This window comes from Phalangium opilio, unplaced genomic scaffold, assembly GCF_054372755.1.
Source record: "Phalangium opilio isolate 3A_F unplaced genomic scaffold, DU_Popi_V2 ptg000105l_1, whole genome shotgun sequence".
Taxonomy (NCBI): Eukaryota; Metazoa; Arthropoda; class Arachnida; order Opiliones; family Phalangiidae; genus Phalangium; species Phalangium opilio.
Window position 1 is genome coordinate 3,500,494 of NW_028324207.1, and position 27,712 is coordinate 3,528,205.

Consider the following 27,712-nt stretch of genomic DNA (forward strand, 5'->3'; position numbering starts at 1 on the left):
GACGTCACGATTCGAGCGCGCGTGAGCACGAGGCAAGCGCGGCACGCGCGACTCCGCAAGTCCTATTTTTTTATTGATAGGTGGTGCTTTCAAAGTGATCTAATTTGACGCGCGCGCGATGTTTAAAAACTAGGCTTAGCTCTCGTAATGAAATCCGTCTCGAAATCTGTCTCGCGCTGATCAACCTCTTATGACGTCACCAGGGGTATATTTATAATTTATTCCGTGTTAATGAGGTATGTGAAATATCAATTTTCTTTTTCATATTACAAAATGAATAAATTTCTATAAGACTTTTTACCTAGGATCTACCGTTATTATAACCCAATTGATGTTTTAAAACGAAAATTAGCCACTTTTCAAAAAACGTGGCACTAACACTTTAAAGAAATATTTTTAATTTTCCTTGTTTTCACAGTTTAAAGTGCAACATTTAAGTCGCCTGATTATATATTTTTTATAAATTACAATGTGTAATAGCTCAATAGAATCTTTTAATTATCGTCTTTCTGTATAACTATGATAGAGCTTTTATTCGCTTTATATTAAAATAGAATAATTTAGTCCAAGTAATTTGGTTTGTGGTTATTAATTTTCATTTAGGCACATTTAGAATAAATAACCGTAGTAAAGCATTAGTAACCTAAATATTTGTTTTTAATTGCCGTGGCACTACAGATTTTTGTAGGAGAAATTCTGTGAAAGGGCTTCTCCTTGAATACCAAAGTGCCGTGGTTTGAACGCTTTGACTAGCACTATAGATTTATTCCTATTTACACGCTTCGTTGCCCTTGCCCTATTGATTGATTTTTCTCGTATTATCGTATTATATGTGTAGTTTATGCTTTCATTTTAATTTCATTTGACAAAGTCTTTCTTCAGTTGTTTTTTGTGTATTTTGACACTTGTGAACCACATGATTTTTAGGTCATTCGTTAACGCTCGCTCTAAAAGTGGGACAGGTTTTAAGTATTATTTTAATATTAAAAAATACTTTATAACTTGAAATATATTGATGAAAATGTATATTTAATTGTTTTTAATATCAGGTTTGCATTTTGATCGGTTGGAAGAATATGTTTAATATAGTCCAAAATCACTTGTTTGCCAATGCTATCGAATTTATTGAAGAACCATTGAAAATTCCACGTAAATTGTACACTGCAATATGCCACTCTGGAGTAATATTTGAAGAGACTTAGCTAATGTACTTTCACGAAAACCTTTAACTCCCATAAGATTATTTCTTGGAAAACAGCAATGGAAAACTGCATTTGTATTGGTGTTTGCTTTCCATCTATGTGGCTTCAGTTCCCATTAGCCTATTATTGTCCCTATTTTCAGTCCTTGATCCACGACGAATGTTTAATTGTGTGCTTTCGTCTGCTTAAACTAAGACTGATGCATAGCACAATGATGTATTTTCATATTTTAAGCGTTTAAATATGAATAGTTGCCGGGAGCGTGCCGCACTCCTGTAAGCAAAGCTTCTGAGCGACAAAGTTTAAGGGGAGGCAGTAAATGTTGGCGATCTTACCCTTAGGTGTTGACTTGACCAGTGCTGGGCCCACTGGGCGGAATTCCGTTGCACTGCATATAGCTAAAATGTGAAATTTAAGGATCATAAAATTTTCAATGCTATTTAACGATATATATTTTAATGCAGTCTTTACAAACGGAATTTAAAAATGCGTCTTTTAGTTAGTTTTTTTTTTTAACGAAAACGCCCTTTATTGATGCTTACGTCTATCAATACACTTTCCTAAATAAATACTGTTATTGAAATCTTCAAATAAGCATTTACTGTAACCTAAGCAAACCTAGACTTAAACCAAAATAAGCCAAATCAAACCTAACCTTATTTTAACACCATAAGACTATTACCATAATTTAACAAAAAAAAACATTCAAAATGTTTCAAATGCTCAGAGGTGCATATTTTTATAACTTTATGGTTCCCCACACTGTCCAACGTAGCTGCAATTAACTTCAAATGTCATTAATAATCAGTAACATGAATCTAATATTAAGCAACTTAATTTCTCTTTCGAGCATTTGATCCATGGCTTGTCGTACCCTTACTTGTCCACAATGCCACGGTGAGGCGAATGCTTATAATTCTAAATTACCTTTTGACCAATTATCGTATAGCAATTATAATATTCCCGATAGAAAAATTTCCAATGGGCAGAAACCGCACAAACAGCGGGTTTTCAAATAATATTTCAAATAAATTAGGTCGAATGGGATCCTATCCAATAGCAGAACACCACTTGACCGGCACACCACTTCCGTCACCTTCCCAAGTAAACCTCACTGCCTACACTGCTTAGTCACATTCTGATACTTGACTAATCGCATCCTTGCCGCGGACCCTTAAGGGACGCAATTTGCATTGAAACCTTCATAAAAAATATATATGAATAGTTTGAGATTTAGTGGAGGTACAGTATGGTCCAATAAAAATGATACTAATATTACCCATAATCATCGATTCTTAGTAGAAACGAAAGTAAATTTTCATAAGCTTCCCAATATTAAACGCCAAGAACGTTTTCAATTGACTGCATCTCAGAGCCTTCGGGAATAAAATTGTTGTTTTAGTAAAATTTTGCCAAAATTTGAATGAGAAATTTTCTCAATACTTTGCCGTTATCAAAATTACGGTAATTTCTTACTTTAGGGTGTACAATTCTTTCTTTCCATTCCTTAAAGGGAATGAGAAGCTTCGTTTGAAAAACCTCTGATTTATATATAACAAAAGATAGAATTAATTTCTGTGAATTCAAAAATATCAAGCTTTAAATTCTACGATTTCTGCTGGTTATTGCCAATATGCATTTGAAAATGCTTCATTTTAAATTATTTCAAAAACACTACGTTACAAATATATTTTTCACGAGAGATGGTGCCACTCTCTCTGCTATCAGACCATCCAGAGTTTAGACTGGCGAGATGCTCGAGACGCGTATAGGATTACCGGGCTTTTTTACCTCAACGTCATAGTGATGTCATCAAACGTGCAAACAAGCTCGACAAGAAAAATTATTGATATATCGAAACTGAGTTTTCGTGATTTTTCAAGGAATTTTAAAGAGAGAAACTTTGGTTCAATTATTTTTAAAAACTTTATATTTTGAAAGTGTAACATAATACCACTTTCGTAGTAAAATATGATATGAAATTGTAAATTCGCATTCCCTTTAAAAAAAACTGTCTTTTCGGATATCGAATTAAATTGGGTGGCTTAGAGTGACATTTAAGACTCGTATTTAGTAATTTTTCTTCTAAATTCTTCTTTGTAAACGGTTTGTTTCGCGTTTGCTTAAGCTTCGAAGGATAATTGAATCGAACCTCGAAAGAGCGCTATTTATAATAATGAAAAATCCATTAGGTTATTGGGGTCAAAAAAGCTCAAAGGGGCGAGACTCCGGAGCGAAAGAATAAAGAAAGATCTCAAAGTAATATATAATAGACAAGGAAGGCCCGAAGAAAAATAAGCGAACGGCCGAAATTACTAGACCCAAGGAGAAGAGGGCCGTAATTACTTTCTAATTAGTTGAAGAGGCAAAAACAAAGAGTATTTTAACTCGGAGGAAGAAATAAAAAACCCAAAAATATAATTCATTAACAAGAGTATTTGGTATCGGGGGCAGTAAACGTAAAACAAAAACATTCACTCAATTCAAAAATAAAAAGTTGTAGCATTGACTAAAAGTAACCAACATGTCACGGACGCTACAGAAGGGATACTCACTAATAATTAATCCAGTGTACCTCTAAATATAATAAAAAGTTGTTTTTTTACCTTTCAGAGTGAGGATGACGCAAGGAGAGATATTACACTGGACTTTCTGTGTGTGTGTGTCTGTCACCGCGTTCGCAGTTGGTAAAATCAAAATTGAATGAGAGGAAAAGTATGAAAATGGCCTAAAGTCGCGAGTCATCAGAGTTTCGCCGTAGTTGACCGTTTTATTGGCGTAGCTATACTGGGCCTGTTCACTCCCTTAAAATAGGTCTTGTGTTAATTCGCGGTTACGTGGTTACCGTCGTCTGCTATTCTGTATGCTAGAACTTCCTCGATTTGTGTTTGTAGTCAGGACAGAGTAGATAATATAGGTATAATATTTATTTAAGTAAGGTTATCGAAGCAATTGAAGAGCACATAAAACTAGATACGTTTAAAATAAATCTCGGTAATTTAGCTATAGCGCAAGCAGCTTGCATCGTGATTCGCGTGATCGAGTGGGCTATGGTTAAACCAAGGAGCAAAAATGTCTGAACTACTTTCAGTCGCGAGTTTGCAAGTCCATCAGTCACTAGTAAACTAAATAGTTATTGGCGAAACTTTGATGTCCGCGTTTTTTAACACAGGCTCGATGGCCATTGTCATACTTTCCCTCTCATCCACATTTGGTAAAATGGAGCAAACGTGTTCGCAGAAAGCCATTTTTGGCTTCTACTCCCGGCCCTAGGATTAAGAAGTACGAGGCGATCCCCTATGGTTACGAGAAACGTCTACCCCTCAATGGCCGGCCTTCCACCAAAGGTTCACGCAATTGCGGGTTTTCTTACCATTTATTGTGAATAAATCTTATCTACCCCTAATTTCCAAAAATGGTTAAAGAGGCATACGCTTGAATTCAAACGTCAACAATAGCTATGTTTAAAATTATATTAGGAATAAAGTTTCTTAAAATGATTTAATTAGAATTAAGGTAAATTAAGGAAGATTAAAATAATAAATATCGAATATATTTATTTAATTATTTAAGTAAAACCTCTTTATTGCGTCTCGACAAGGAGAGGTTTATTTTCTTTTACCAACTTGTTTCTTATTTATTCACATTCAAAGAAATGACTGATACGAGAATTAATAGGGCAAAGTTTTAGAATGAAGTCCTATTCTACATCCAAAACATTTTAACTTTATTATTTACCTACATTTAAGCACACTTTATTGAAACCGAAAGTCGTAAAAAGGGTTAGATTATATATATAAAAAATCAAGCAGATTTCATACAGGTGGTCCCAATGAAACCAACGTTTCTACCTTTACCGGTTTCCAGTCATTTAAAAGACCCTGACCCACGTCAGATAGTTTAGCTACCGCATAAGCATTGTATACCTCTTGTAAAATTTTAATGAACTATATTAAATGCGGTAAAAACATTAAATGTTCCTAGAAATTTTATTTATATTACCAAATGTGGATGAGAGGGAAAGTATGACAATGGCCTGTGTTAAAAAACGCGGACATCAAAGTTTCGCCAATAACTATTTAGTCTACTAGTGACGGATGGACTTGCAAACTCGCGACTGAAAGTAGTTCAAACATTTATGCTCCTTGGTTTAACCATAGCCCACTCGATCACGCGCATCGCGATGCAAGCTGCTCGCGCTATAGCTAAATTACCGAGATTTTAAACGTATCTATAGTTTTATGTGCTCTTCCAATGCCTACGAGATATATATCTCGTAGGCATTGGCTCTTCTATTGCTTCGATAACCTTACTTAAATCCATATTATACCTTCAAATACCTTTTAAAACCTTACCAGCTATTCTGTTCTGACTACAAACACAAATCGAGGAAGTTCTAGCATACACATTAGCAGACGACGGTAACCGCGTAACCAGTATAGCTACGCCAATAAAACGGTCAACTACGGCGAAACTCTGATGACTCGCAACTTTTGGCCATTTTCATACTTTTCCAGTCATCAACTTTTGATAATATTCAATATATTCTTAAACTCCTAGCTATTGCCAGGCTTTAATTTTCGTAAGTAATCTTATAAAACATTGAAGATTCCGCTGACTAATTAAATATTAATTTCATAAAAGTTCACCTTAATATCCATTAATAATACAAACTTAATATAAAAATTAAGGTTTTATTAATTCATTAAATCCAAGTGCATGGAAATCCACTTCAATCTTCGCATACCTTCAATAAATAATAATATTAAATATAACACAGTCAATACGACATTGAATAAATACAAGCTTATATACCATCTTTGAATTTTTGTTGAAGCGAGGAACCCCTCAGTAATAATAAGAGAAAAAGCTCCTGAGCCCCCGTTTTCCAGCGATCCATCCGGCTCCTTCTCGGTGTCTAATATCTCTCCCATTCTCCAGATAGCTAGCTCCTACTGTAGCGCCAGCTAGTTCACTCTTTCCTTCTCTCTCTCTTGTCTTCGGCCTGGGCTCCTAGCGGTGGAGGTACTAGTCAAAGCCACCGAGTATGGGGGGGACGAATTGAAACTTGAAGGGGAAGAGACGGAGCGCCTTGGTCACGTGAATGAATCACGTGAATCTCTCGCAGCTTCGGAAAAGAGAAGGCCGCGCACAAGTTCAGTCTCTGCGTTTTCCCCTTTGCAACTATGCTGTTGTCCAACGAGTCGCCGTGACCAGATTTCGATCATCTCGAAATACCCGACTATACTTTTAAAAGAAGAATATTTTTGCGGAACGTTTTCCGGCTGAAAAGATTTTTTCGCATCCGAAATAGTTCTAAAAATAGACGCGAGGTTAACTGATACCTAACATTTCGCAATCGCCAACTAGGGTCTCGGCCTTTCCGGGCCATCCCGGCTTTACGTACTCTTCTTACCAATTGCTACTGCATTCGTAATTAAAGGAAACATTCGATATCTTCTGTTATTGTAGACTAATAATTTATAGTCAGTTCGTGGCTTTGTTAAATCCGGCGAGAATCGAAACGATGGATGGGCAACAGAAAAAAGTTCGCTCAAATGGTTTTTATCAGTGGGGGAATTATGGGCGGCGATTAATAGCTAGCGGCAAGTGGATTGGAGTGCTACTATTGGCGCAATGCATTTTCTCCTCCGCGTTAGCATCATCGTCCTCCGAAGACAATTACTCGGGTAAGTACCAACCATCTTAGCTAATTACTACGCTTTATGACGCGGAAAAATTCTATCCTCGCTTCCCCAGTTTCCTCAAATGTAGCTTGCTTTCTTATCTCGAAAAACCGTTATTAACCGCGGCTGTTACCTAACATTTCGTATATCCCTCCTAATATGATTCCATCGCGTGATAGTTGGATTCGCGTTCAGACGTCTTGAGAGAGTGGCGAACGGTAACTCTCTTTAGGAGACGACATTAATTCTAAATAACTCTCGAACCACGGAGCGTTTCAAAATTGTACAAAGTCAAGAGGATTTTCCAAATATATTGTTGAATAAAAAGGAAGATGTTTTGGAATATTAAAAAATTTGTTTGACTCTACGAACCCTTAAAGTAAAATAAACAACTTGAATAAAATAGTATGAAATTTTGTAAAATTTTAAAACAATATAAAGGTCGAAAATTAAATGAAGGTACGTTCAGATAAACACAAAACACATTGTCAGTACAAATTTGAAGATCATATGTAATCGATGGTCTGTAGCATATGATCAAACCGAAAGTATGATAAAAACATTACTTAAAAATTTCATGACCCCAAGCTTATGTTTTTAATAGGGAGCTAACAACTGGCTAGGGGGAAGAGATAGTCTGACGTCACACAGCCCCTCTCTGGTTGACATTTTTGCGCGTAGAATACTGTTTCCAACCGTTAGGGGGATGAAACTCCAGTGAGATATCAAATGGTGTGACGTTTCAGGTTCAGAACTGTTAGCAGCCTATATTCTAAATTTTAACTTTTCGGGTCAACGTTAATTTCAAAGCGACGAACTTTAAAGGCCTTTGCATGGAGTTCTACTTTTTGTTCTAGTTATTTCTTCGTTCAAATTATAAAGCTGTAAAAGTATGTTTGACTACGATAGTCTTTTTACGCTCTTCTCGTCTATAAATAAAGATAGACAGAATCTGATTGGCGGAAATAGTAGAACTTTTTTAAGTAACGGAAGTAGCTGTAGCGAAGTTCCAACTTAATATTGGCCGTGCCACGATTACTAAAGGGACTGTATAGTACCGACTCCGAGGATTCATCTATGTGGATCCTCCGGAGAGCTCGTTTCAGGGACCCGGCGCCCCGAGGCCATCACATTGTCCAAGCCAAAGAATTCCCCACTATGTTGAACTTTCATGACGTAGTTATAAGAATTGAGTCCTTCGTGTATCTAACCCAAATTAAAACTGAATATTGAACAAGTTAATATTTTCCGACCTTTCCCATTCTAGAAAATATTAAAAATTCGGTGCCTAGAAGTCGGGAATAAAACAAAATAAAAATCATTAGTATAATACGCTTTTAACCCTTTGAAATAAATTTAGTCCGCTTTCATTCACTCAACCGTAAGAATGCTCTAATTTCTTGTAGACCTTGATATAATGAGGGAAATTTTAAAACTATGAACGTAAATATATTAAATTTAGTGTCATTTAAAGTACAAAATTATTAACCCCCATTTAAGGCATGCTTCCAAAAATCAAGATTCGGTGCAACGAGATTGACCCTATACCATTGCAAAACCGTACAGTATAATAGACCGAAGACAATCTCCTACAAGTAGCTTTTTCTGTAATACACTACTTCCGCAGGGCCCTGAATTGATTGGTCGAAATTATTAGTATTTTTTAGAACGCTTATTTCCATGCCTGTCATCATATTGACATATTCACGGCTCGTCTGCTTCAGAACGCTAAGATCTTTATTTCTTTATCTTTATTGACCAAGGGTTAGGAACTTTGTATTGCTGTCGTGTTAGTTTTATACATAAACCAACCATCAAATTAAAGTAATGGATCTTTCAAAACCAAGAATGTGGTTAAAATTTAGAGCATCAAACTTTAACATCCTGGGTCAAACCTAAGTATGTACAAATGAACCATTTTTGACTTATTAAATTGTAGAAGCCTCGTAATCCAGAAAATTTGATAGCACAAAAGTTTAAATTTTGTTACGTAAGCCTTGGCTTTCTAAAAGTTCCCTTAAAGCATACCAATGTAAATTTTTTTCTAATAGTATGCGTCACTTTTCCAAACTAAACTGAAATGAACTAACTTTAGTTTTACACCCCATACCACAGATACCAGGGTGGGAAATAAGGAATTTTTTTTTAAAACTGGACATTGGGCCAGCGACCGCCCTGGTCTAGAATAAATAAACTGGTCCATGACGTCGTCTGCTAAAATAAAAAAGTGGGTAATTAAAATAGTTGAGATAATATCTGGAATCTGGCTACCCTTGAATTTTATTAGTGGTCAAGTGGACCACTGATCCCCCTCCGATTTAATTTTCAAACTGGTCCAGACAATTTTTAAACTAGTCATTTGCCTTGAGCCACCGCCTTATTTTCCACGATGCCCCATACCACCCGGCGACCTGAAATCTAGTACTAGTGAGGGAAAACAAAACTTCCAGGGGTATTTTTTATTTGTCGGTCTATTGGAACCGTTGTTTTTACGGAAAGGTTCAATTAGATCTTTGGATTACGTGAAATCAATTGAAACACGGTTCAATGAAAGGGTAAATTTCGGTGCACTGACCATGAGACTACTGGCCCTTCTTTAATGGAATCATTGTAATGACATTGTGTTCCTAATTAGATCCACTACTGGTGTAGGTTTATTGGCACTATCAAATGAAATATGCTATGATTGAAAACTTGGTAGAACCTTATTTCGAAACATGTTACTTTTTATTCAACAATAATATGGAGATAATACGGCTCATTCTGGTAAGTGATCGGTTAATGTTTTAAAAACAAATAATATGTTTATGTAATACTATAATATTAATTTTTAATATCAAGTTTATATAAAATAAATTTAAGTTAACTGATTACTTTAAAGCAATATTAATTGCATGCATAATTAGAATTGAAAAAGGGTAAAGTGCAAAATTTTCAAACATAATGGATTATGTTAAGAGTTAACCGTTGCCCGACTTATTGAATCGTGAAACTCTGACTGGAATAAATTATTTTCATAGTCAAAGAAAAACCTTAGAATTTTAAGAGAGGTGCTCATTAAATTCTCCCTTCGAGGGACCGCATTTACCAAAATATGAATTCACTTTTTGTAATTCATTCCACAATTCTTCTACTCCATAATTTTAGGACCAATATACAAACGGTTCACGTACTTTGGCGGAACTAAAGGCAATCTGTTTTTGGTAATTTTTACTATATTTTTTTTGTGACGTGTGGATTTTGTCCAATTTGACCCCGTTACAACTGGATAGTTTATAGAAAAATAAAACAAGGAGAAAAATATTATGTTTAATCAATAACAACACTGAACTTGCATTTATCTCATATTAGTATAAAGCTACGTTCACACTTGCACGGGAATCGGTTGGCAACTAGTATTTAATGGCAGTTCAGAGCGATTTCAACAGTCTCGGTTCACACCTTAAGACTGTTAGCAGTGCTGTCTGCTTATACTTTCGTTGGAGATGTCTGCTATCCGGTGAAAATACCCTTAAGACTAGTCTCATCCCAGGTGAAATACCCCTGACACAAGAAACTGACCTCCAAAGCCGCTTTAAGTTGGTTCGTGAAGCATCTTCAAGAAGCCGCGTTTGTAATCAGTTTGTAGACTAACAGTTTTGTCCACACCGAGGGGGTAGAAGCTCTGGATCTCTGTGTACATCTGAGTTCAAAAGAGTTCAGCTTTGACATTGTATTGAGTTGAAAGCCTTCGGAACTCACAGTTCAGCTTTGACAGTGTATTGAGTTGAAAGCCTTCGGAACTCACAGTTCAGCTTTGAAAGTGTATTGAGTTCAAAGCCTTCGGAACTCACAGTTCAGCTTTGACAGTGTATTGAGTTCAAAGCCTTCGGAACTCACAATTCAGCTTTGACAGTGTATTGAGTTCAAAGCCTTCGGAACTCACAGTTCAGCTTTGACAGTGCATTGAGTTCAAGACATATTGTACACCTGAGTTCTCAAGTGTCTACCCCCTCGGTGCACACTTAACTTCGGAAGCGTTTTGAATCGCTTTGAACCGGTTTACCGTGTAAGTGTGAACGTGGCTTAAATGAAATGAACAAATGTCGGTCGGAGGGTAAATATTTTTTGAATGCACGACACAGGATCACGTGAGACGAAAATCCAAAGATTCGGTACTAGACAATTAGTTTAATGAGCTAGTTTGAAGCACTAATTTCCTGGAGTGTACGTTTTCGACATTTAAGTATTCACTGAAGGCCTCAAATACTGGTCTTCATGGGTCGAAAATCCAAGCAAACGGAGCTAGATCGTTTCGGCGTGTCTATAATAGGTCTTGATTTATATTGACCTATAATTCCTATAAAATCCTATATTTTTAAAACTGTCCTATAAAATCCTATATTTTTAAAACTGTCCTATAAAATCCTATAATTTTGAAAGTTGCGCGAATTTTAAACGACCAATCTGTCAAACCAGGACTCAGGTCTAAAAAATATCTTACAACGGGGATTGTTTCCCTAATATTGTAGCAAAACTAGTTAAAAATGACTCGGTATATTAAGGTTCTGAGAACTGAACGTTCAGTGCCGACCACCATGGTGAGCTTTGCGTGTGTGCTGCCAGGGATAGATTTAATTTTAGAAGTAGGAATGGAGAACAGAGTAATCTGGGCGCGCGTCAAGGTCAGGGACCCCCTTCCACGGGACGGAGGGGTATGAAAGAAGAGGCAGTCATAGCGATAGAGGTAAAAAGCAATCACATATTTTTCGCCGTCCCCGTCATCAACGTCATCAAAATGTAGTTTAAGTGAGCAAATAAGATAATTTAAACTTTTCGTTACGTACATTTAGAGGGAGGAGCTCTATACTGGGCTATGAATCGGACTGAAGTAAATACTAACCGTTCTCCATTCCTACTTTTAAAATTAAATCTATCCCTGGTGCTGCTTATAGGGAATCTATAAGTCGTCATTTGCTAGATCAAAAAAGGCGGGAAATAATTTTTTTTTTTCGCAATACTGGTTTACAAAAAACGAAAAATTTATATTTTACTGTCCTTTATAATCCTTTAATTCTGGAAAACGTCTTATATAATCCTGTATTTTTTATGAAAAAATAGCTAAAAATATTTTCGAAATTCGTCTTGAGGCCCTGTAGTAAGTGACAAAAATGCTCGAGCCGACCACAGCAGACAATATTGATTTTATTGTTTTTAGGAAATATCGGAAACAAAGTGCAAAGCGACTGAAATAGTATTTAAAATATAATCTATAGAGAACTTGTATCATCATGGTTTTGTGAAAAGCCCTGGGCGCCACCATTGCCAAAAAAAAACTAAATTTCGGTCCCATGATAACCAAGCTTTAGGCTTACGGCTTTGAGTTTTTAGGCTGTCTGGAAAAGCTTCACCTATATATTGGCATTTTTTGTCAAGCTAAAAGCAGTCTACCAGTACTAGATTTTATTTTTATAATGCTAGGTATTTTTCGTTTTCGACAATATAGTTTAAGCTTACAAACAGGGATAGACGACTGATTGATATAAGCGTGAGAAGCTCTACATCTGCCGAAACCAGAGGAATATTCAAAAAGCATAACACGGGGAAATGGAATTAGTTCTAAACAATGTTCAAATGGGGAAGATGCAAATGACACACAGATGTTTTTAAAATTATACTTTTTAGCTTTTACGGGAGATACAAGTCAGCAGAAGTGAGATGAGACTAGAGGTACTGAGCTAACCAAATTCTTCACTTGGCGAAAGTGAATATTCTTGATAACGCACCAACGGTTGGCCCTCTGGTGGCGGTTTGAGAATTTCCCCCTCAGAAACGTGAGACGCTCGCGGTGGTAGACGGTCGAACTAGATTCAAGCGCCCGCGTCCGTGTTCCGCGGCTTAACGTTGAGGGGAAGGGGGTAGGAAATTTTTTTGGAACTCGACCAATTTTTTTCTCTCTAGTGTAGGCGCGATTGAAGCGGCATAAAATCCTCAAATTTGTTCACTAGTGCCAGGATCTATTACCATTGCTAGAGCCCTTCACTTCTAGTATCATCTCACTTCTGAAGTCAGTCAACTAATTCTCTTTAGTTTCCGTTTTTTAATACCTCTTGAAATACGACTAGAAAATGGACATATACGAAATATTTTATTATCATTTGTCCAAACATTTTTGCATTATTAAAATGTCATATAGCAACGCGTCCTTCTAACAACACGCGAAGTTCGAATAATCGTTTCTCGTAAGTTTAATGATGTTACGTAAAAATGGAAAATATCAAGAGTACGTTTAATAAAATTTTGAATACGTATACTACTCTGCTTTCCAAACGCTGTCGTTTACAGAAAGACGTACGTGTATGCCGCTAGATATTTTTGAATCATTATAGAACTACAATTAATCTTACTTTCTCTAAGTCTAGTGGCCTTATATAACATAGCCAAATATAATAATTCTTCAAAGTTCATAGTTTTACGAAATCCGAAAACAAAATTTCACATGTAAAGAAGTCCTCATATGATCGGTTAGGTTTGGTTATTTGTACCCTAATAGTATTAGGTCATGTAAGGGTACGCTAGGTTTGCTTATTTGAGTCCAATTTTATTTGGTTATTTAAAGTTACGTTAGGTTGGGTTATTTTCGCCCCCAATAGTCTTAGGTCAGGCTTGGTTATTTGAACCCCAATAGTATTAGGTAAGGTTTTGTTTGGTTTGGTTTGACCATTTGATAAATAAATAAAATGATGTGTACACTCCTCCATTATATATCCTCTTTGCAATCACTCAATGTAAATGGTGTTCACGCTATTTAAACTGAGCGTTCACAGTACTATAGGTAATACGCATAATCTTGTAAGCCCCACGTTTGACAGTGCTAAAATTATTACAGTTAACCCTTAATCGATGTACGGGGACTCGGAACGTAATTAACACCTCTCCAAGTGACGCATCTTTTGCTCAATTATTAATGTATGATAAGTTCCATAAGTTTGTCACTGGTTACTGAGAGGTTGTCATGAATCGCCGTAATTGTAACGTCATAGATTCTCGTAAAAGTGACGCCTGGTGAGGCGCTGCCATGGGTTTAGTACACACTAAATAGAAATATGGACTGCAAAACCGGGTGTAGTCAATTCTCGTATCGTTCTCCCTTACTAGCTCTCAGTAAGTCTCTGGCATTACGGAAATAGCAAAACGTGTTCCCAAAAAACGGCGGCATAGTTCAAAACTGCTGTTTTAGAAATAGCAGTGTTTAAATGTAGTTCGATTAAATCTTAACCCTGCAGTTTGCCTTATCTATTAAAGAAATATAGATAATCATACCTTAACTTACCTCACCATGACAATAGTTGCTTTTAGTTCTTTGATTTTTTGTAACTACTTCAGCCTGACCTACTTGGTAGACACGTGCTTATCTTTGTCTAAATATCATTCCCCACCTACATAGAGGATATACAGTAAGCAGACGACATTGTTCAATATGTTCTATCCTGGGCACCCGTAGGATACTTAACTCCTAGTTGAAACTGCGAAGGAAAATTTATTGAAGCATTCATTCTAGTCTTACCTTTTTGTTTATATTTTCACGACGTTAATTTTTAGTACTAGTTCTCCCTATAATGAGGGTCCATGTAGCTAGACATTTTCGGGAATTTTTCTGGGTTTCACCAAAGAGCCATCATCCGTAATTAATTGAAACGTTTTCTTTCACGGTACGAGTCACGCAACTAACAAGCGATACGAAAAAACGAACGCGAAAAACGTTGAAAAAGGGTCCAAAAATGTTAGAGTAGAGAATTTCTCCGCATCTATAGGGTTCAATAAGAATAATGAAAAGTTTTATGTCAACAATATTGTTTAAGGGAACTGCGTCCGGCTTCTGGCTTATTCGCTAGAACTCTCATTGTTAGAACAAGAAGTGACATCTAGTGTTACTAGGGAGAAGGTATAACAGATGCCTAAGTATTCGCCGGGCGCCATAGTCCCAGTTCCCCTTTCAAAATACAAGGGGGGGGAGTAAAAGGAGGCCGAGCTATTTCGCCTCTCCTCAGTCGGAAAATACGTAATTTTCTTCATTCGCGTCGCGCTGACGTGAGTTTTCAAGAACCAATGAGATGCTGGTTGTAGTTTAGAGGCGGGGATTAACCTACGTATGGACTGGAGATAAAACTGGAAATGAGGCGAATTTATACCTTCTCCTTAATAAACTAGATATCACTTCTTGGTTAGAATGTCTTCTGTTTAAAGACTGAAATAATTTTTGCTCCAATCTATATGATACCAATACGAACATGTTTTTGAGATATTCAAATTAAATAATAAAAATAGAAAAAATTAAAACTCTCCTTGGTTGATTTAAAAAATATATAATTTTCAACCCGATTTTGGGGTTACCAAACTAATGCTTTTTTATAAATAATGGACATAGTAAAATAAAATTTTCATATAAATTGTGCTCTGATTCCTACATAGAAACTTAACCAAATGTTCATAAAATAAGTTTGCGTAAATATGATTTATTATAATATGTAATGCTGCAGACTAACGATTACACAACTTAACTCCGCAACTGAAACCCTAAAACTAAGATAAGGTAAAGCATTCTTGATCTTCTACGTTTCTTTGCATATTATCTTTGCAGCGACTATGGCTCAAAATGTAAATACGAAGAGAAAATCATTTCGAAAGTTATCACCAATTCGTAAACGCATATCTTATCTCAATCATTCGACAAAAAAAACGAATTAAATTTGTCAGTAACACATTTTGACTATTTGCGAACCCAACATCAACTGAGAATTAGTTTCGTTTAACAATTCAAATTTAGAGGGGGTCTCGTCGGATTTACTTACATATCATGCATAAGTTGTCATACGTTTAGGAATCTATATAATAATTTACATAAATTCACCTTACAAATACGAGGAAAATCAATTACAAATGGCGTGTAATTAAAGTAATTTTAATTTCCGTAAGATGAAGAGACGAAGTTTCTCTGAAACTAAGTTTTGTCAAACATCAGCGCGGTAGCTTTAGTCTCGCCTCTCTTAAAACCTAGAAAAATCAGGGAAATAAATAGTTGAGAAAAACTTCAGGGAGAATTCAGGGAAACTAGAAAAATTTGCGTCAATCAGGGGTCCAGTAATTAAGCAAATTGTTCATGAACATACCCTTCATAGGATTAACATTACACTGTATTTGGAGGCTCATAACTCTGGTTATATTAGAGATACGGGGATGACCTTTGAGTATGTTATAGTCCTATTTACCTCCCCCCCTCTCCTTCGTTAACATTAGCTCCATAGGATACTCCATATACGAGAAAAACCTGGACAACTCAGGGAAACTTGTTTTCCAATAGTTGTATGAACCCTCAATCAGTGAATTTTACACAAAGGGAGTGGAATTTCAAGGGTGGTGAAAAGTAACTATTTTTTTTAAATTTCTACATCCGTTTATCGGTGATTGCCGAATCACAAAGCATCAATTGGGGTAAGATAAGATAGATGTTTTATCTTTTGGGCGCTAGAATTTAGTAACTAATTAATCAACATAAGCTGGCACTTAAGGGACTTTAAATAGCCTTTAAAACATAGTGTTAACTAAAATTTACTAGCCTTAGAAAGCTTAGTGTTAACTAAAATTTACTAGCATTGGAAAGCTTAGTGTTAACTAAAATTTACTAGCCTTAGAAAGCTTAGTGTTAACTAAAATTTACTAGCATTGGAAAGCTTAGTGTTAACTAAAATTTACTAGCCTTAGAAAGCTTAGTGTTAACTAAAATTTACTAGCCTTAGAAAGCTTAGTGTTAACTAAAATTTACTAGCCTTAGAAAGCTTAGTGTTAACTAAAATTTACTAGACTTAGAAAACATAATGTTAACCAAAATTAACTAGCCTTAAAAAGCATCAAGTCAAGGCTTAGCGTTTGACAGTAAGACAAATTTATTTTCTTTAGCAGACGACAGTGATGACTTCAAGCTACCGGAAGTAGAAACCAAAACGTATATTCAGCCTCCATAACCTACTCTTCCACTCCTTATGTGCAAAATCCTCTCTGGGTTAACAAGATTCGTCAAATACTAAGCTTGCTTCGCCTCCTTTGAATATAATATCCCAGTCTGTCGCTTTCGATCCAAACAGAACGAGATATATCGATTGCTTTGTTTATGCCACGAAACTCTGTCTTCCATTTCCAAACAAAAGGCGCTAATGTTGATTAGGCTTAAGCTAGATTTGGTGTAAGAACTTATCCGTACCGGGTTTTTTTTTCTTTTATTTTTCTTAAATCAAAATAAGCCAGAATGAACCCTAATCTAGTTTAATAGCAGAGTGAAGATGCTTCGACCCCATGAGAGAGAGGCGAGGCTGCGGCCGGAGCCTCCGAAATGAACTAGGCCCATGCGTGTCGCGAAGCGAGAATATTTTTTAAACCAATTTAGTTCGCCGTGATTTTAAGCTTACTACGATGTGGCTAAAAAGTGAATAGCCCCCAAAAAAATTACGTTAATTTTAGGATGAAACTATTCTCTATCATAAAAATGTTATGACTGACCCCTAAAATATCAACGATAATTTAAGGAAGACCTCTGTCCCAACCGAATATAAGCGCCATCTGGTGAAAATATTTTCCTTAACCATCTGAATATTTCCTCACATAAAATATGACATGCATGGGCCTAGTTCATTTCGGAGGCTCCGCTCCGGCCCATACTCATTTTCTCTCGCGCAAATTTAGTATCTCGTAGATAGCCTCGGCTCTAGCTTTCCGCTAAAATAAACTCTTTGACAGTGGTGCGACGGGGCGGAGTTAGTTGTATCTTTCGGAAACAAACAACAATTATGTAAATTCCGCCGAAATGTTGGGGGAAGGAGGAGGAGAAGGAAAAGGGGGAATTTTGTCACAGGGAGGATAAATGTCGTGAGAAGTATCGTTTAAACAAACGGAAAAGCCAATTTCCAACAGCACGAAAATTCTTATTCACGTCTCTTTCCTTCTATTGCTAATATACATCATCATCAACTACACGGTCCCGACTCCTAAAGTTACCACCCACCAACCTCACATGTGGTTAATGACCAACGATTCAACTTCTACCTTATAGTAGCCTGAGTCGCGCGACTGAATGGAGAGTTTTATGACATGTATTCTTATTCTCTAATCCTCTCAAAAGGATTGCGGTGAGACATAAACTAGTGCTTTAAATTAAGCACCTGTATCTAATCAAACAGTTCAGTTATGTTTCCTTCACTTAAGATATTGGTTTCAGGTTTTACGTGTATTTTACTGTTTAGTTCAGATTTTGTTTCATAGACACATTCAAATCATGTTATATCTGATATTCAACAATATTTTTACAAATTAGTAACAGATATCTGTGAAATCTGACTTAGTTGGCTTGTCTTTATTAAAGAAAACCAGATTTTGCTGTGTATTGATAAAAAATTCAGCACATAATGTTAATTTTAGGCCTAAATACCCAGTGGTCCTATAATTCCTAAGAAATCCTATATTTTTGAACCAGTCCTAATTGTCCTATAATTTCATGAAAGGTCCTATAATCAGGCCTGTGCGAGTACTCGATCAAAGGCGAGTACTCGACTCGAGACTTGAAAATCAAAATTTTTGGACTTGAGAATAATTTCGAGTCCTCGAAAATCCACACTACTGGACTCGAGGAGGACTCGAACTGAGGCTTAACACTATATCAAGTCCAAAAATATTTACTATGGATAAAGAATTTATTCTTCTTTCGTCTCTTGTCAGCACGCACAAATCTACATTACATAGAGGCCTAGCTTTCCCGAGCTGACAACCGAAGCTGTAACAAAGTATATATCGAATAAGCTGCCTTCGGAGATAGGGAGTTGCCTACCCTCTAGCGTGAAAACAAATTTCCTCACGCTCATCCTTTATCCATGTATTTCGCTTGAACTCGGTGACTCGGAATTTCAAGTAGAGCGCGGTATCTAGTGGGGTTTTACCGATTTAGATTTTAGAGAAAACAGATGATTGGACAAAAATTTGACGTCAGCAAGAACATTTTTATTGACTTTTGTTACATTTTATATCCAAGCTGTGATATTTGAACAAATGAAGTGTAAAAAATAAAAGATATGTGAATATTTTGCCTTGATTTTGACATGAAATAATTTATTAGGACTCGAGTGGGACTTGATATAATTTATCAGGACTCGATACTGGACTTGAGACGTAGTTTTGAAGCTGAATTTAGGACTCGAGGACTCGATACCAGTTAAAGGACTCGACTCGAGATTTTATAAGACCTTTTTTTAGGACTCGAGACTCGATTCGAACCCCAAAAAACTGGACTCACACAGGCCTACCTATAATATCCTATATTTTTGACTTATTGGAAATTTTCGTATAGTTAAGCATCAAATTTATCAAAATTTAGCTGTTTTTATCGAGATCACATTTGAATAGACACCGAAATTGCGGAGATTTTATACATAAAATTATATTTTAATAAAGTTTCTCTGAATTTTCGAAGTAAAATCCAATTTGTTATTTTTTTTTCTTTTTTGAGATTTTCTACATAGTTTAAGCCCCAAAATTGTATTATATATGAGCATTTTTAATCCTACATTTTCCTTTAAGAACACATTTTTTCTCCTATAAAATCCTATAATTCCGAAAAAAATCCTATTTTCCTATAAGGAATTTAAATTTCTGCAGAAATGATAAAATCTTGCAGGTCTCTCGACACCGGTACGTTATCATAAATACGACTCTTTAAAGTTCGGATACGTAACTATAAGAAAGCGGGAGTTTAAATAAATTGTTAACTATTTTTAAGAAAACAATATTGCAACCAGCTGTCAAAATGATTAATATGTTCAAAATATGCAGTAGTAACATAAACATACCGTAAATCTTGTTCAATTTATTATTTACTTAATTTGAAAGGGCTAGTTTCCACAATTTTGCAAAAATCAGGGCAATATTATATTTTAAGGAAAAAAAACTCTTATTTCATTGATCTCTGATTTTTGGTCGATTTCGAAGCCTAAATCATCGGCATCAGTGTAGCATGAGAATCCAACGAGTCGTTTATGAGATTAAAGGCAAGTCTTAAATTGGTGGAGCTTAACGGAACCTTAAGATACGGCTCTATTGTCTTTCTTTGTCTTATGGAAAAAGTCAAAGTTCATATTTATAGCAAGATCTCAAGGCCCATTCCACCAAAGGGAATATACCAAGAGGAGCAGAAAGTTTAGTATATTAGAGTATATTTAAGAAATATTAAATGCAAGTGGATCTTAAGTACTAAATACTTGCCATGAAAGCTTTTTTAACACCGGCTGTCTTGAAAAACGGAAGCCCAATAAGTTACAAATACTTCGTGACGCAATAACTGCTGGAAATATATTAACTATATTATTTATTACTATTTTATTCAGCACACCAACTACGTCGTTTGAGATCGCTGGTTATTTGTTCATAAAATCCAGCAGAGAGCGCCAAGATCTTGCTAAAATTGTTCTGGAAATAAAATAGGCATCAATTCCTTAGCAGCTTTAACATTACTTTTCCCCGAAATGAAACCCCCCCGTATTTATGTAACGAACCGTACTTATATCTTTGCGCGCGTTCGATAAATGGAAAACTGAAATCCATGTGCAAGCTGATTTAGATCTAACAAATTTTCAGAGCGATAACGAGAAGGCCCCCGCGTAAATAGAATATTTAATCGCAATCTTTGGCGTAATATTTATACAGAGCTCACAGATACCGATGACTTGAAGATTCCCATTTCATAAAATTTAATATTTATGGCCTTTTTGGTAGGGAAAGTTTCAAGCATTAATTTTTTTTTCTCAAAGAACATGTAACATTATAAATATTTTAAAGTGTTAGTGACATAATTTTCGTCATCCTCAAACTTAAAATGCGAAAAAAATCCTTGAAAAATCTAGTTTATTATGATATGTTTACTTTTTTATTTGGTTTCGTAGCAATTTATTAAATTGCAATCAAACTTTTGTGTTTGGAAAAGGCCTAGTTGAGATTTTCTTTCGTCTGATGACGTAGTAAGGAGAAATTTCACTCTAGATGTCGCTCACGTGACGCGCCTGTTAGTGTCGCCGCGTCGCGTTAAGCCTAATTTATTCAGATTCGCGCGCGCGCCGCATTAGTAAACTCGGGAGTCTCGCGCTTGGCTTTTCCGCGAGATGCCGTGAATGACGTAGCAAGGTGAAAAACCCGCCAAAAATCTTCTCCGCAAATTTGCCTTTGTCCCCCAAATTTCAAGTTTTCAAAGTGTTTTTTCTGTGTTTTCCCTCATAATTAAATATTATTCAAGCATATTTTTGGAATCAGAAGAGTTTAAACTCTCAAAAAAGTAAGGTTTTCTTTAGATTTGAGATAATTTTTAAATCACGTCGCTATTCCTTTAAATATAAATCATGTAACAAACTTGAATATTAAAGAAGATGCGATCAATTAAGTAAACAAACTGAATCCCAAGCGTTATAGGCAAGGGGTCAGTCATTCATGAAAGGTCCCGTACGCTACCCGCGAAATCCATCTTAAGAAATCAATCAATCAATGCTGATTTCGAAATCCCATAAAAAATCCGAAATCAGTAACGAAATCATAAAATGAGTAAAGAAATCATAAAATTGGTAAAAAATCATAAAATTGGTAAAAAATCATAAAATCAGTAAAAAAATCACAAAATCAACAAAGAAATTACGAAATCAACAAAGAAATTACGAAATCAACAAAGAAATTACGAAATGAACAAAGAAATTACGAAATCAACAAAGAAATTACGAAATCAGAAGCGAAATCACAAAATCAGTAAAGAAATCGCGAAATCCATTTCAAAATTCACGTAATCCAAAATCAAAAGAAATCACAAAGTCCGACGAAATCACGGAGAAAATCACAATATCCAAGGAAATCACGCGAAAAACCTCGAAATCCAACGAAATCATGGGAAATATCGCAAAATCCGTCAAATCACGGGAAAAATAGCAAAATCCGTCGATATCACAGGAAAAATCTCAAAATTCGATGAAATCCATTGGACTTTATCGAATTCTGAAATTAAACTAAATCCGACGAAATCAAACGAAATTCAAAGTAATAATACGAAATCCGATTAAATAAAACGAAATCAAATTAAATCCAACGAAATCAAATTAAATCCAGCGAAATCAAATGAAATCCGACGAAATCCGATGAAATCAAATTGGATTTCGAAATCCCGTACACTTTTTCCAAAACGTCCGACCCCTCGGTTATAGGGCTATCTGTTAATAGAACAAATTTGTACTATTGTACGACTAGAGCCTATTTAATTTAGACCTAATCCGAATACTGAAAACGCAAATTTCATTGCTCATATTTTCTCTAATATTACCGAGAACTCGATTATCACATATGAAATATCGATTATTTTAGGCTTGTTCAAATAAGATAGAAAAAAAAATTATATTATGCTGAAATCCGTAATAAAATACTTATGTCTAGACTCGAGAACCTCGCATAATTCCAACTGTTAGACTCGTTTTAATCAGAAGCCATATCTCGTCGCGTTCGATTTTGTCTGGAGTTTCAACAACTCTATTCAATTAAAATAACTCAAAAGAGTAAGGAATTTCGCCTTAATCATAGAGAACTCTTATTCCTTATATTCAAGCTGAGAATAATATAGCAAGAGGAATAGAAGCTTAATCTTGAGTTTTATCTTGTACTTCCGGTTAATCATAAGACCTTTTTAGCTTTTGCTTACTCTAATCGAGGGGGTAGACGCTTTGGATCTCTGAGTACACCTGAGTTCAAAAGAGTTCAGCTTTGACAGTGCATTGAGCTCAAAGCCCTCGGAACTCACAGTTCAGCTTTGACAGTACAAGACATATTGTACACTTGAGTTCTCTCAAGTGTCTACCCCCTCGACTCTAACATATATAATTTTTGGAAATAATATAAAGGCAAACACATTTAAACCAATTATAAGCTTCACTGATAGCCAAAGATCTGACGAAGTTCCCCGAATTTCGGTTACCTTCAGCAGTAGGGACTAGGGAAACGCCGAAGTTAAGCAGCCCCTTAAGGAGGGGCACAACCAATCACACGAGAGTATAACCGGATGCGAGGAAACGCTTTTCAACCACGAAACAATTCCTCTTTAACGCGTTTTACAACAGCTGCTGACGTCAATGATTGGGGGGGGGGGTAATTTTTCAAGTAAAATTTAAACGGTCCGCAGACAAGTTTACAGTCCCTTTAATAATAAAAAATGTTTAATGTGTAAAATAATGACACAACTGTACTAACTAAATTTTACACCAGTTTACATTCACAAAATTGGTTTCGTCCATTAAATTATGATAATTTCAAATGAAAAAATAATAATAAGAGATTTGTTGAAAAATATGTTAAAAAACCATGTTCGTTTTTATGGTTTACATCATTTCTTAAAATAATTCTATTTATTTATTTATTCTTTAATTTATTGCACATTTTCTTGATATCTAAGCTGCTAAAATCTAATTACAATTATCAGCTATTATTCATATTGGCATATTTTGTATAATTTTTTAAGTAGATTTCTAGATTTATTCCAAACCTTAGCAAAGGTATACTTTCTATTCCTGTTACTATATTTTCTCTGATTCTGGCAAGTCCTCGGGTGTAAAGGAAAAAAAATCCATAAAATTGAACTCCAATAATTATTCTATTCTTAAATGGCAAGTCAAATATTTGGAGCCATAATTTACGAAACATCAGAATTAAGTAACGTTGACGTGGCTCCAAAAATTTTTAGAAAAACGTCAGATGAAAAATTCACGCGAAAAATATTTCCCATAGAAATATAAAAATCTAGAAAATGGGGAAAAGGGGCTTGAAAATTTAATTGAATTGGCCTCTTTTTTTCATCTAGAGCAAAAAGTGAATTTTTCAGAGATGTATGGTGCGATAAAAATACATTTTTTTTTTTTGGAAAATTTTTTACGAATAGCAAAAATATATAAAAATTCATTTTTCTCGGAAGCAATCTTGTAGTTATTCAGAGTGACACTTTTATATATTTATCGTAGAAAAACAATTATTTATCCCCAAACCCCTGGAAATAAAAAAGGATTCTTTTCTCTTAAGAGAAAAAAGGAATTCTTTTCGGTTATCTCTAAGCTGGCCAGAAATTTTATCTTAAATTGCCGAAAGAGCTTGAAGGGAATATATCGGACGGGGAAGGAGACAAGAGCTGGGGGAAAAGGAGCAAAAAAAGTGAGGGCTCGAGTCGGTCGCCGCCGAAGCTCTTCTTTCAAGTTTTTCCGTTGGAAAATATCCCCGCGGGCTCTTCATAACTCATAGAATGAAAATGCTATAGAGAAAACTCGTTTATCAAATTTATGAAACGTAACTGAAATCGATCACGAGGTGCAAAATAAGGCCCTCTCTTTCACCCAGGCCTTACGCAAAAACGAAGGGAAAATGTCGTAACTTAATTTTCACCCAATTCAGTCTTGTACCCTTTTTTTTTGTAACATTTTTTTTCTTTACTTTGGTCGAATACTAAAATATTAAGAATATTTAAATTTTGAGTAAGTTAAACTCAAAACTACAAGGTCTTTGAAATGTAAGGGTAAAGTCTAAATTTAATGATGAAAGACACCTTTTTTTCTGTCTCCATGTTTTTAACTCTAGGACAGGGTTTTAGTTGCAGAACTTGATCAGCAGTAATTGTTATTCTAATTGTTATTCTAATATTACTCGAGAGGGGTCAAACTCTTGTGTGCTGTTCCGCAGTAATCTAGTGCTTATCCACAAGCCTGAGGATCTATTACCGACTACCGTTTAAGCATTATATACTAGCTAAGCTACACTAACCTCTAAAAATTATTTTCATGACTTTTCAAGGAATATGTGTTTGGTCAAATTCGGAAACTATCAAGTTCTGACTATGCATAAACAACAAACATACAAACAAACTAATTTTTCTCTCAAATATGTAGAAGTTCTCGCATAAAATTAAGGTCAATTGAGGATGGAGTAAAAATACGGCATCCTAATGCATCTCCACGATATGCATAAAAAAATTCTACATACGATGGGCTAACGTAAATTTAAAAGTTTAAAAATTCAGAAGTGGAAATAAAATAATAAGTACTATAAAAAGCCTTAACGCTATGATTTCTGGAAGATATAACTTAAAACTCTGTGAGAAACGCACAAACGCCTTCACGAAACATAAGACTGAATGTCAGCAAGCAGCGGAGAGATCCGCCATAAATCAAAAACATTCCTAAAACGATGGAGACTTTACATTGTAAATGACACTAGTGCTAGCTAGCACTCGGAAGTTTTATCTCTTTCTATCTCCAAAAAATAATTCTAAAATATAAGTTTCAGAAAGATACGATACTCTTATCTCGAAGTTGCGTTTTCACTTTATTCTCGTTTTGCAAGCCAAATAAAGGATTGCCTCGAGAGTCTAGGATACCGTTAATACCATGGATTACTTCCTGATACACAACTACGGATAAAAAATACCAGCTTCTCATTTCTGGAGAGAGAGAGAGAGAGAGAGAGAGAAGAGATGAGGAAGACATAAAACGGAGCGAGCGGACTGTTCGTTGACCTATATAATCAAGGAACTACCAAAGATAACTTTGAGATTGCAATAAACTCGTACAAAAGGCCAAAGACTTTATATTGAGTTGTCAATGGTATAATGCACCTATGGCATATGTAAGCGGAGGTAAACAATAACGTAATAAAGGGTTGCGAAGAAAGTAGTTCAGGCATTTTCAAGATGGTATAAACTATTGTATATGATAAAGAGGGAATTATTGCAGTCGTTTCTTTTCCAGGAATGGTATGGTATAGTCGTTAACCCAGAAGGCCATTTAATAAAACTTGAAATGTCTAATGTAGTTTTCGTACGCTTATTTCCTGTCAGACCTTACTCTTTACCTTTATTGATTCTTCAAAATGCAGAAGCACGAGTTACGCCTATAACATCAGCGCTAAGCTAGAATGCTCTTTGGATTTTGGTTTCGAAATAAACCTAATCTGATTGTTTACTAGTAGATTTTAAAATTTCCGTATTAAAAGCTTAAAACCGTACATGTTTAAAATATCTACATAAAGCATTTAGCCGAGTGATAATTGGGTGCCTGAGACATTTGGATAAACTGAAATGAAAATTGGGTGTATGTGAGATTTCAGAACATGGGACGGTTGGGTTAAAGAAAATTGGATTAATGTGGCATTTGGGTACAAGTGACATTTGGCGAGCGGAAATTTGTAGAGAGTACCACCAAAAGGTTCGAAAGAGTACCATCGAAAGGTTCGAAAGAGTACCATCGAAAGGTTCGAAAGAGTACCATCGAAAGGTTCGAAAGAGTACCACCGAAAGGTTCGAAAGAGTACCACCGAAAGGTTCGAAAGAGTACCACCTAAAGGTTCGAAAGAGTACCACCTAAAGGTTCAAACGAGTACCACCGAAAGGTTCGAACGAGTACCACCTAAAGGTTCAAACGAGTACCACCGAAAGGTTCGAACGAGAATGCTCTTTGAATTTTGGTTTCGAAATAAACCTAATCTGATTGTTTACTAGTATATTTTAAAATTTCCGTATTAAAAGCTTAAAACCGTGCATGTTTATAATCTATAGATAAAGCATTTAGCCGAGTGATAATTGGGTGCTTGCGACATCTGGGTAAACTGACATTTGCTTAGAGTGAGGTTTAGGCGAATGAAAATTGGGTGTATGTGAGATTTCAGAACATGGGACGGTTGGGTTAACGAAAATTTGTAGAGTTTTAATGGGCTAAAAGACAGTTGGGATTCGGTTGAACAACGCGCAACTTTTGGAACACGAAAAATTTATTTATGAGGCATTGAGACACATACGATGTTTGGGTGACCCACAATTCTATGCGTGCGATAATGGCCCAAACGACGATTGGAATCGTATTATTGGCTGAAATAAATTTACATTTGAGTGAACAAAAATTGGGTGCAACACAAATCTAGGTTAATTACGAAATTTTGCTGATTTTTACGACAAAAAATTAAATTTTGAAATTTCAGAGCACGTATATAGGCGATTCTAACGTTTAAAACCTAATCCGTTTTATGAAATAAGGGTCGATAGAACATGAATGCGAATGCACCAATTTCACCTTGATCCAGGAGTCCTCGTTCACTAAAATTTCATATTATATGGTGAAAGAAGGTCGAGGTCAGCAGAAGAATCCTTTCTTCTCTCATGGATTTCAGTTTTTTCATTGCAAGAAAGCGGTCTACATAGCATTAGTGGTCTATAATCTTTGATCAGCGCATACGGTAGAGTACAATTCTTTAATCCAGTTAAACTGTTATTAAGATTGAACGAAACTAAAACTGGGAAAGTCGTTTTCTTTCTTTTGGCTTTTTCAACGGCAGGCACTTTGCTAGATTAAATGGATTTCTCCTGAGAAATGTTTTTCTCAAACAACATTAAGGTTGTATAATCTGAAACCAAGTCAGCCTTGTTTCTTCAGTAGATAAGAAATACACGGATCTACAGTGAAACGTTAGTAGCTAGATTCTATGTTGGTTTTTTTTAAACGCTTCTTTAGCAGCATGTCGCCAGAGTAACGACAAACTCCTTATTAGAGGGCGCTAGAAATCCATTTGCAGTAAAGCAAAACGTCGGGTGAACCCTTTAAGTAAAATATATAAATCAACCGTTCGAAATTTCGATTTTTTTCGTTTGATAACTAGGTTAAAATGCCACATAATCAACAACGCTTCTTTTCCTAATAGATTGGCATTGCGTATAGATACGCACCAGTACTGCTTATGTAAAGCACCATTGGAGTG

General features: G+C 35.6%; 1 protein-coding gene across 1 annotated transcript in view; it reads left to right on the plus strand.

The window, feature by feature from the left end:
* The first annotated feature begins 6,268 nt into the window (after positions 1 to 6,268).
* Positions 6,269 to 27,712, plus strand: part of LOC149625333 (zwei Ig domain protein zig-8-like) — a 198,727-nt gene continuing 177,283 nt past the window's right edge. The window contains exon 1 of the mRNA XM_089852144.1: positions 6,269 to 6,892. Within this exon, the coding sequence (XP_089708270.1) occupies positions 6,730 to 6,892 (163 nt within the window). The 5' untranslated portion in view covers positions 6,269 to 6,729. The remainder of the gene's footprint in view (positions 6,893 to 27,712) is intronic.